The sequence below is a fragment of the Haemaphysalis longicornis genome, unplaced genomic scaffold (genome assembly GCF_048455015.1).
Source record: "Haemaphysalis longicornis isolate Haplotype H1 unplaced genomic scaffold, Haemaphysalis longicornis Haplotype H1 scaffold_7, whole genome shotgun sequence".
In the NCBI taxonomy this organism is placed as follows: domain Eukaryota; kingdom Metazoa; phylum Arthropoda; class Arachnida; order Ixodida; family Ixodidae; genus Haemaphysalis; species Haemaphysalis longicornis.
In genome coordinates this window covers 16,472,690-16,482,154 of record NW_027526422.1, presented here as the reverse complement: position 1 = coordinate 16,482,154, position 9,465 = coordinate 16,472,690, and the positions used below count along the sequence as shown (strand labels likewise).

Here is a 9,465-nt window from a genome sequence, read left to right as displayed (position 1 = left end):
CATCTTTCGTTTCCCCTCCAGCAGCCGCTGGCACCTCTACACAATCCCTTTCCCCCTTTTCTCGCTGGCGTCTCCTCTTGTTGCGCAGTGGTGGCTGGGACAGTGTACTGGTGTCTATTTCTCCCACACAGCAGTAAATAAACAACGAGGTTACGCAAACGGGCTTTACCCCTGTTACACGGGCAGTTTCAACTGCCGTCGAACCAACTGTCGTTGGGATGCTCAACTGCCGCTCAACTGGACAACAGTTGAACGTAGTTACACGGCACGTACGTCGTTCGGTTCCGTTGAGCGATTTGGTCACGTGATTAAAATAAGTGGAAAACATTTCGGCAGAAAATGAAATGTAAGTTAGTGCATTTTATATTTTTTAACATTTCCTGGGCTTTTTATAAACGAACTTTTCATTTTGCACAATTTTTGTTACGTTTCGCGCGGACAGTGGCTTGTTCCTACCCATCGCAATCCAAAGCCAGTCGTTTGGTTGGTGCTCGTTTGTTGGCGGTGTTGCTCAGTTCGGCTCAAGCCCTGCTTCTTTTTTGTGTTCGTGTAAAAGTTTTGGTGTAGCGTTGTTGTACGTGTAATAAGGCGTTCCTGTTCTTAGGGTGGTGTTCCTTTAGAAATCGTCTCTGTGTGTGAACGCGAGCCTCTGAAATGGCTCTAAGCAGGCCGACCCGCGGCCGCAGTCGTGAGGAAGAGTTCGTGTTGGTGCTTACGCGTTACCAGACTTTATTGATGGAGAAAAAGGCCCAGCTGCACGTGTTGCAAATAAGGAAGTCGTCGTTGAAGAAACAGAGACTGGCAGCGGAAAGACGTTGTCGCGTTCTGGCCGCAGTAGCCCTGCAACTGTGTGCGCGTGAGACGCGAGTGTGGATGTTACCGAGGCCCCCGTCGTGGTATGACACCACAGTGCCGACGTTGTCGGATGCCGACTTTAAGGCGAACTTTCGCGTCACGAGGCAAACATTCGCGTACATCGTAAGTTCGTGTTCTTCGCTTGTCCGGCAAGACACGAATATGCGTCGCTGCATTCCGCTGCACAAGCGTGTCGCTCTTTCGCTGTACCGTCTTGCTTCGTCGGCAGAAGAGCGGACCGTCGCACACCTTTTCAGCGTCAGCCGCTCTTCGGTGAACAATATCTACAGAGAGTTCTGCGACATTCTGGTGGATGTGTTGGAGCCACAAATTGTGTGCGTGCCGTCACTAAACGACGTGCAAGATCACGTGCGTCAGTTTGAGGCCAGCACGGGATTCCCTCAGGGATTTGGCGCTCTCGACGGCTGCCACATAAAGGTGTCCCCGCCAAAAGAGAATGCGCAGGACTACTATAATTACAAAGGGTGGTACAGCGTCATTCTCCTTGCGCTGGTTGACCACAATTATAAGTTCATGTTTATAAATGTGGGCTCCCCAGGCAGGAACCATGATTCGGCCGTGTACAAAGGCTCAGTGCTGGCTCGGGCTGTGAACACACAGCTTTTCTCGGAACCAGCGAAGCAGATAGAAGGGGAGCAGGTGGGCGCCATCATTTTATGCGACCAGGCCTTCCCCCTAACGTCTCATTTAATGAAGCCGTACCCCAACAGGAGCACGAGTGAGGAGACTGTGCGGCACTTCAACTACACTTTGTCGAAAGCAAGGCGTGTTGTGGAGAATGCCTTCGGTAGGCTGAAGGCCAGATTTCGAGTTCTGAAATCACTTGAGTGCGAAATCAGCAATGCCAATCGCATTATCCGTGCATGCTGTGTTCTGCATAACATTTGCGAGCACATGCGTGACCACTGCGACAAGCACTGGTGTGATGAAGCTGCCGCAAGTGAACTGCCACAGCCGGCTCGCATCAGCAGCGAAACCACCTCTTCTGGGGAACGTGTGTGCAATGCACTGGCCAAGCATATTTTCGCATCGAGGATGTGAACTTCACACGTTGCCAAGTTTTCACATGTCTGCAAGTTTTGGCGTGCTGCTGCTGTGAATAGGCGGCTGCAGGTTGTGTCGTGCAGTTTGTGTGCGTGCTAGCAAGTCGAAAAGTGTCGTGGTAGAATGTGTGCGTGATGCAATGGCTCAACACTGGTCGTGTTGACGCCATGAACTGAGAGTATCGCGCATTCTCTCGCTTAAGGACCCAGCCTGAGGTGTGACGGCAAAGATTTTTGTGTTAAGCGTTCCTCCTCCTCGTTCCTTTTTTCTTCTGTGGCCTGTGCTGCTGCTGTGAATAGGCGGCTGCAGGTTGTGTCGTGCAGTTTGTGTGCGTGCTAGCAAGTCGAAAAGTGTCGTGGTAGAATGTGTTCGTGATGCAATGGCTCAACACTGGTCGTGTTGACGCCATGAACTGAGAGTATCGCGCATTCTTTCGCTTAAGGACCCAGCCTGAGGTGTGACGGCAAAGATTTTTGTGTTAAGCGTTCCTCCTCCTCGTTCCTTTTTTCTTCTGTGGCCTGTGCTGCTGCTGTGAATAGGCGGCTGCAGGTTGTGTCGTGCAGTTTGTGTGCGTGCTAGCAAGTCGAAAAGTGTCGTGGTAGAATGTGTGCGTGATGCAATGGCTCAACACTGGTCGTGTTGACGCCATGAACTGAGAGTATCGCACATTCTTTCGCTTAAGGACCCAGCCTGAGGTGTGACGGCAAAGATTTTTGTGTTAAGCGTTCCTCCTCCTCGTTCCTTTTTTCTTCTGTGGCCTGTGCTGCTGCTGTGAATAGGTGGCTGCAGGTTGTGTCGTACAGTTTGTGTGCGTGCTAGCAAGTCGAAAAGTGTCGTGGTAGAATGTTTGCGTGATGCAATGGCTCAACACTGGTCGTGTTGACGCCATGAACTGAGAGTATCGCGCATTCTTTCGCTTAAGGACCCAGCCTGAGGTGTGACGGCAAAGATTTTTGTGTTAAGCGTTCCTCCTCCTCGTTCCTTTTTTCTTCTGTGGCCTGTGCTGCTGCTGTGAATAGGCGGCTGCAGGTTGTGTCGTGCAGTTTGTGTGCGTGCTAGCAAGTTGAAAAGTGTCGTGGTAGAATGTGTGCGTGATGCAATGGCTCAACACTGGTCGTGTTGACGCCATGAACTGAGAGTATCGCGCATTCTTTCGCTTAAGGACCCAGCCTGAGGTGTGACGGCAAAGATTTTTGTGTTAAGCGTTCCTCCTCCTCCTCGTTCCTTTTTTCTTCTGTGGCCTGTGCTGCTGCTGTGAATAGGCGGCTGCAGGTTGTGTCGTGCAGTTTGTGTGCGTGCTAGCAAGTCGAAAAGTGTCGTGGTAGAATGTGTGCGTGATGCAATGGCTCAACACTGGTCGTGTTGACGCCATGAACTGAGAGTATCGCGCATTCTTTCGCTTAAGGACCCAGCCTGAGGTGTGACGGCAAAGATTTTTGTGTTAAGCGTTCCTCCTCCTCGTTCCTTTTTTCTTCTGTGGCCTGTGCTGCAGCTGTGAATAGGCGGCTGCAGGTTGTGTCGTGCAGTTTGTGTGCGTGCTAGCAAGTCGAAAAGTGTCGTGGTAGAATGTGTGCGTGATGCTTCACAGCAACTCATGCATTAGCAAACACCTGGCCACGAGAAAGTTGCAAATTCCGCAAGTACACGTATCAGGTTAATCTTTATTGCCAAAATACTGTGCCATGATGCCATTCATCTCCCGTTGGAGATCGATGGACTGCTTCTGCAGGCGGAGTGCTTGTCTTGACATCTTTAGCTCTGCTTTACGCAGCTTTCCCGCGTGCTTAGACTCGTCCTCTAGAAGCTGGACAATGCGATCCAGGCCGGCGTTGTATGAGCGCTTCCGCCCGTTGGCTGGCCCTGGTGGGGGGCCTTGAGCACTTGCAGGTGCACTGCCTGATGCCACTGTTGCACTCTGAAATGCTGGGGGTGGTGTACTTTCTCCAGCACTCTGTGGCCCAGGACTGCCACCCTCGATCATACTGCTGCGGCTGCTGTGTGCCTCAGTGCCCACAGCAAGCACTTCCACATCTTCAGGTGCCTCCTCGACCACTTCGAGCTGAATAAAAAAGCAGCAGTACAGAACAACTCACTTTTTGCGTTTGCTCCTGTCTGCGGAAGCATTGCATGTAATCTTTTTTTCTCAACCTCAATAAACATAGTGATTGAAAGGGCCAATTAATTATGATGTGGTTTATTGGTAGTCAAGTACATACAAGTACTGTTAAGTATAAAATCTCTGCATGCCAAAAGCTTGTTCTCTAGATCATGCTGTTGCCCTTACTATATTTGTCATTGGGGCACTGGGCATATTTGCTTTTTCAAAGAATTTATTATGCTTTTAACTTGACATGTCTGCTACCTAGGAAGTTAAACACCAAGTCAAAGCTCACGTGCCAAGTTTTTGTAGCTGACTGAGCCATTCAAATGGAATATTTTTTACCTGCCAACTCTCCTCCACGAGGCTGGGGTCGTTCATTGGCAGGCGGCCCAAGAACTTCATCTGGTCGTAAAACGGGCATTCAGTAGCCGCCGACCCTGTGGGGGCCTTGCTGATAGCCCTGGAAGTGTGCAAATGCAAAACAGCACTACCACATGAGGCACAGTCAGCAGATTTTCATTCCAGTACAATTTTCATGCACTCGGGGAAGCAAAATTTGAAAGGCAAAGGCTGCTGCACCCCGGGGATCCTTTCCCCCGGGGTGCTCCAGCCTCGCCCGATCGGGGCTGGCTGGAGCGCCCCACGGAAGTGACGTCACCTGTTTTTTGTTATTATTTCTTGGATTTGGTCGTCGTTGTTGATCGCCGAAATTTGTACGAAGTACCATGCCGGCCGTGCAAAGCGGCCGTGCCGGCACTCATGTTTAGGTCGGCTGTGCTTTTCATTGTTTACGATGAAAAGCACGCGCTTTTTGTACGCGCCGTAAGTGCAGGCTGATAACTCTCCTCCTTGGTACATCGGCTGTCGTTCGGTACGTGTTGTATTATCTACGGCGCACCTGCGGGCAAGGCAAGACCACTCCGAGTGGAGGATTCGGAGGATTGTGTTGCACGTTTAAATTCGCCGGCTTTTGTAACCGCACTTCTTTCTTTCTTTTTATTTTGGAAGGTGTGTGCGCGCCCCATATCACGCCATCAGGTTTGATCTGCTGTGGGAAGAATGGGTCTGTCCTCAAACGTGGGCACTGGCTGAAGACTCTGCCGGCAAAGGTCTAAATAGTGTTGCACGAAGGCTGCTTGCGCTCCCACTTAGATCATAGAATCTGTGGCTTTTGTGGGGAGAAGAATAGGCCGAAGGAATACCTTTGAAGGCCCTCATTTGACAAGAGTTCTCTTGGGTCTAGATTACTGGTGCCCAGTGCACTTGATCTTCCACTCTGGTGCACTAGTACGCGCCGCTGAACACCAGCGTTTTTGTTCGTATAGTTTTGGCGCAGCAGCCTGAAATGTTTTGAAACCTCACCACACTTTCTGTGCATAAAAAGACCAGCAGGTGCCATTATTTTGGGGAGTGAAATCAGCACAGCTGGGACAAAAGAGGCCTGAATTATATTAGATGTGACAAAAAGATGTTTGGAGTAAACGTGTGTTAATATGCCTCTTTTCGTCGTGCCTACAACTCTGTATATTTGGTCATGTTGTACCAACTTTTCCGAGCTTCCAAAGTTACAAGGTACACTGCAATGCTACAAGTACTGATCACAATTAAAGTGTCAAAAAAATTGGCTTCTGGCACAAGCACAACTTTGCCACCCTTGTTAGTGATGGCCTGGAAAGAATCACGCCGAAGCAGGAAGCACCGACCAATCCAGGAGATACACTGTACTTCATTTCACCAACTTCACACACCGTTGTAAAAATTGTGCTGGTAACTAATAAACAGCGAGAGCACAGCGCTGTACCACACGCTGGTAAGGGCAGCAAATGTAGCGCCAATATAGTCTCCCACATAAACTGTGCCCACAGCTCCTGTCAACACCAAATTGATAAAAGCGTTGTTGCACATATAATTTGTATACAAACGTCATGTAAGTACTAGTGCGCATGTTGCTTCTGGTCATAGCAGCAGCTGTCCAACAGCCTACCACTGCAAGTGATGAAGAACCGGCCAACCAATTGTGACGTTTGTTGTCCAAAAAATCACGCCATATCCACGGAATGAATGATGATAAGTGGGGCGAAGCTCGAGAGGGGGAGATCATCGGTAACCGTAACTCTCCCGTGAAGTTCGCCCATTACATCATTAAGAAAGACGTAAGACTGTGTGCGTACATTGTACAAATCAACTTTTATTTTCGGAGTCAATGCTCCCAGCCCAGACCTGGTGAAAGACCCCGCGCCATCGAGGACTACCCCGCACCTCCACCACAATTTGTCACGTAGGATGGGACACAACGGTAAAGAAATAACTTTTATTTAGGGCGAACTTGTGCCCGAACAAGACGAGAGGAAACGAGCAAAGGTCCTTGCGTCTCGTTCGATCTCCGAGAACGACTGCCTGCGTTCGTGGCGTGATCTCCCCCTCGCAGTGCACGTGCGCTCGCGCCTCCGTTGGCGAACACAGACAAGCTCGCGCTCCCGGTGCGTGCAACGCGGCCCACTTTGCGACATCTCCGAAAGCATGCGGCGGTCACGTACCACGAGACACAAGGGATGGACAGACCCATGGCTTTAGGAGCTTCGCCCCTAAAAGAAAGAAGCATACAGGCCTTCGTTTTCTGACAAGCAGACTGGATGCTCATCACGCTGAAGTTCCCCAGCAGTCAGAGCTGTGTGTGCGCATCCGTTTACGCGTATACGTGCTGCCACGTGCACCTGCAGCTGGCAGCACGTGGCAGCAAAGTTCCATTCTGCCAAGGTGCCGGTTTAGCGCCGTAGTGAGAGGATTTGGCTGCTGCTCTGGCGAAATGAGTTCAAGTACACCAGTCCATACAGCGGTGGCCCCGCCGACGCCACGTATATGTACGGTCAGTTTTCGCGTTTGATGTTACCCCTTCGTCTGTAAAACTGGCGAAAGTTGCACTATGTGACGCAAGGCGAGCTGGAGGATTTCTTTTTAGATCCTCCTGAGGCACTGAATGACACACCACCACGTATTGCGAAATTTGTTTATTTACGTGTTCCGTCGTCGCTTCTCACTGTGGCAGTAGTAGTCATCGTCATATAAGGTCCCTAAAATTATCGTCATATCCATCTTCCGCATGCATGACTGGCTGACCCGGATTGCTTTGTCCGCAGGCTTTCCCATTCCTGCTAAAGTGAAATGCGTCGGCACGCGGTAGAACCGGCTTCGCGAGCTGGGCGTCTGCGAGGTGTCTTGTGCTCATCCTTGTGGCGCAGACGTACGTGACTGTTTTCCTGGTATTTTTCCGAGCACCACGGGCAAGCCAGGTTGATGCCGCACGCTCATCGCAAAACGCGTGCACACGTGCGGGGTAAACGGCGGGAGTAACTATGACACGACGCCGCACACATTACGGCCACCAACGTATGGCGGCTGGTCGTAATTACTATTAATTTTGTAATGGGCACAATAGCAGTATTGTCGTAAAAAAGAACTGCAGCTAAATTATAAATCCTAATTGTTGTATGCTAGTGACATGTTGCAAGAAAATCGGAAATGTAATAGTTATATCCCTTCGCTCACCAGCTGTACAAGTTGTACCTGCCCCATGCACCTTCAAATGCTGATTAGTCTCATGGCCAACACATGAGCCATACATGCTCAACTGTTCCCAAAAGGACTAAGCAAACACACAATTAACCTCCAAGAAAACACATCCGGCATTGGGAAGAAACATTTAAAATTGGCTCACTTTATTTGACCAACAACCAAGTACATTTTGCTTATATAGCCCACAAAAGACCATCGCCAGCACTGCATTATGGCTGAAGAACTTTTCTGCAGTTGGCTTTGGCAACAAGCAGAATACACCATTATGAACTGGAAACACATATGACAAGCCACAGCTTTTACCAGCCCATTGGTTGCACTGGGTGTCAAGAGATAAAAAGGAAGAACAGCAAAAATGCTTTAATGTATTTAAAATGATCAAACATTAATTCAGAGTGTAGAAAAACATCCCTTCCAGCATGTTCGGCTGATCAACCCATTTGTGACAGCCTTATCGAAGTGAAGGCAAGAACGAGTCCGTGGCAGGATTTTGATGTGGGCTTTAAGAACTGTAGGCTGTCTGCAGTCACAATTACTATTGTGCACCAAACACCCTAGTACACTGAGTGCAGTGAACTTCAGCAATGAAAGTAGACATAAGAAATTTTTATCGTATGGTGACCGTTGCGAATCCTAGTAAACCGTTACAAGCACCTGGCATGCTGGCAAGAGAGAGGTAGAGATAGTAAAAGATTTTTGAAAGGAGAAGAGGCCAGCCTGAGAAACTCAACTTGGGCCTGCTACTTAAATCCCACTGGGGCAAGGAAGGTACTGAATACTGAGGGTATGAGAAATTACAGTGAAATCAACCAATGAACTTTGTACACTTAAAGCATTTATGGGGCACAGAAACAGACTAATCACTGCATAATTCGCATAACTTATTTACCGACCATAAAAAAAAGTCCCACAGTTTGTGAAATTTCACCACATAGACCCAAGAGTCCTGACAGGACAAGCAGCGATTTGACAGCTCGATCTTGCTTCTTCGTGTCAGCCCACGTGACAAAAATCTTTCGTTCAGACAGAGGGTAAGCATTCAAGCGTAGTAAGGCTGCTTCAAGGTCTTTTCACCCACTAGTATACCTTGGTCAAAAACTATGCAAATGATCAATTGTCTCTGTACAGCCTTACACAGAAGGCAGTCTGGGCTGTCCTCGCGTCCGATTGTGTGCAGATACTTTCAGGTCAATGCTACTTTAAGCCGCAGCCTGTGTAACAAGGTTTCATTGACTTCTGTGAAGTTGAGGGGCATGAGCGAGCCAGAACCTTTGCTCGGGATCAGTCCTGGGGAGCTGTTCCTATCAATCCTGTGGGTCAGACCAATGCAAGGCAGCAGCTTGTGCACGGGCTCTGTAGAGTATTGCATTGCTATCTTGTCTTATGATGTGTGTAGCCAAAACAGTGTATATCGTTTAGCCGGCACAAGGCAGCATTTCCTTCACAGAAAATTAGTTCTATAATTGTAATTACACTAGCTAGTTTCTAATAATTTTTTCAAACAAAGAGCACGACTACAAAGTGTAACAAAAGGAAGGGACAGCAACGACTTCCAGCTAATGCCTTGTTTGAAATGTATGGCCCATATAAATACCATGCGCTTTATAACATCAACATAGCAAAAACAGCACGACGCCATGCTGCAACTTTTCTGCTACGACCCCCATGAGCACTGCCAGCTTTCATGTCCGCAACCTCGTTAAAGTCGGTTTCCCCTTGAGAACATGATTTTAGTGCTAAAGATGACAGACACACTTTACTGGTGCTTGCATCTATCAATCAAACACCAGCAAACGTCAGTTAATTTGAAATAATACGGGGTAAACTTGGAAGCTGGCACAACTAGGTGGGATGAAAGTGGCAACAAAAAT

At 48.8% G+C, this 9,465-nt stretch overlaps 2 protein-coding genes across 2 annotated transcripts; one reads left to right on the top strand and one right to left on the bottom strand.

Moving 5' to 3' along the window:
• The first annotated feature begins 372 nt into the window (after positions 1-372).
• LOC144147147 (uncharacterized) lies at positions 373-2,230 on the top strand. Its single transcript, XM_077679217.1, has one exon. It carries the CDS (start codon positions 655-657, stop codon positions 1,915-1,917), a length of 1,263 nt encoding a protein of 420 aa, XP_077535343.1. The 5' UTR covers positions 373-654; the 3' UTR covers positions 1,918-2,230.
• A 1,216-nt stretch (positions 2,231-3,446) lies between these two features.
• Positions 3,447-4,497, bottom strand: LOC144147146 (uncharacterized). The gene is made up of 2 exons (XM_077679216.1): positions 4,364-4,497; positions 3,447-3,979 (listed from the first exon to the last, which is right to left on the bottom strand). The coding sequence occupies exons 1-2, from the start codon at positions 4,421-4,423 to the stop codon at positions 3,575-3,577; spliced, it is 465 nt and encodes a 154-aa protein (XP_077535342.1). The 5' UTR covers positions 4,424-4,497; the 3' UTR covers positions 3,447-3,574.
• Between the last annotated feature and the right edge of the window lie 4,968 nt (positions 4,498-9,465).

Bases quoted from the DNA above. Each gene is read 5' to 3' on its own strand.
- LOC144147146 (XM_077679216.1), bottom strand. From the start codon at position 4,423: ATGAAGTTCTTGGGCCGCCTGCCAATGAACGACCCCAGCCTCGTGGAG. The intron at 3,980-4,363 runs GTAAAAAATATT...TTTTTTATTCAG, and splicing joins TCGTGGAGGAGAGTTGGCAG to CTCGAAGTGGTCGAGGAGGC.
- LOC144147147 (XM_077679217.1), top strand. From the start codon at position 655: ATGGCTCTAAGCAGGCCGACCCGCGGCCGCAGTCGTGAGGAAGAGTTC.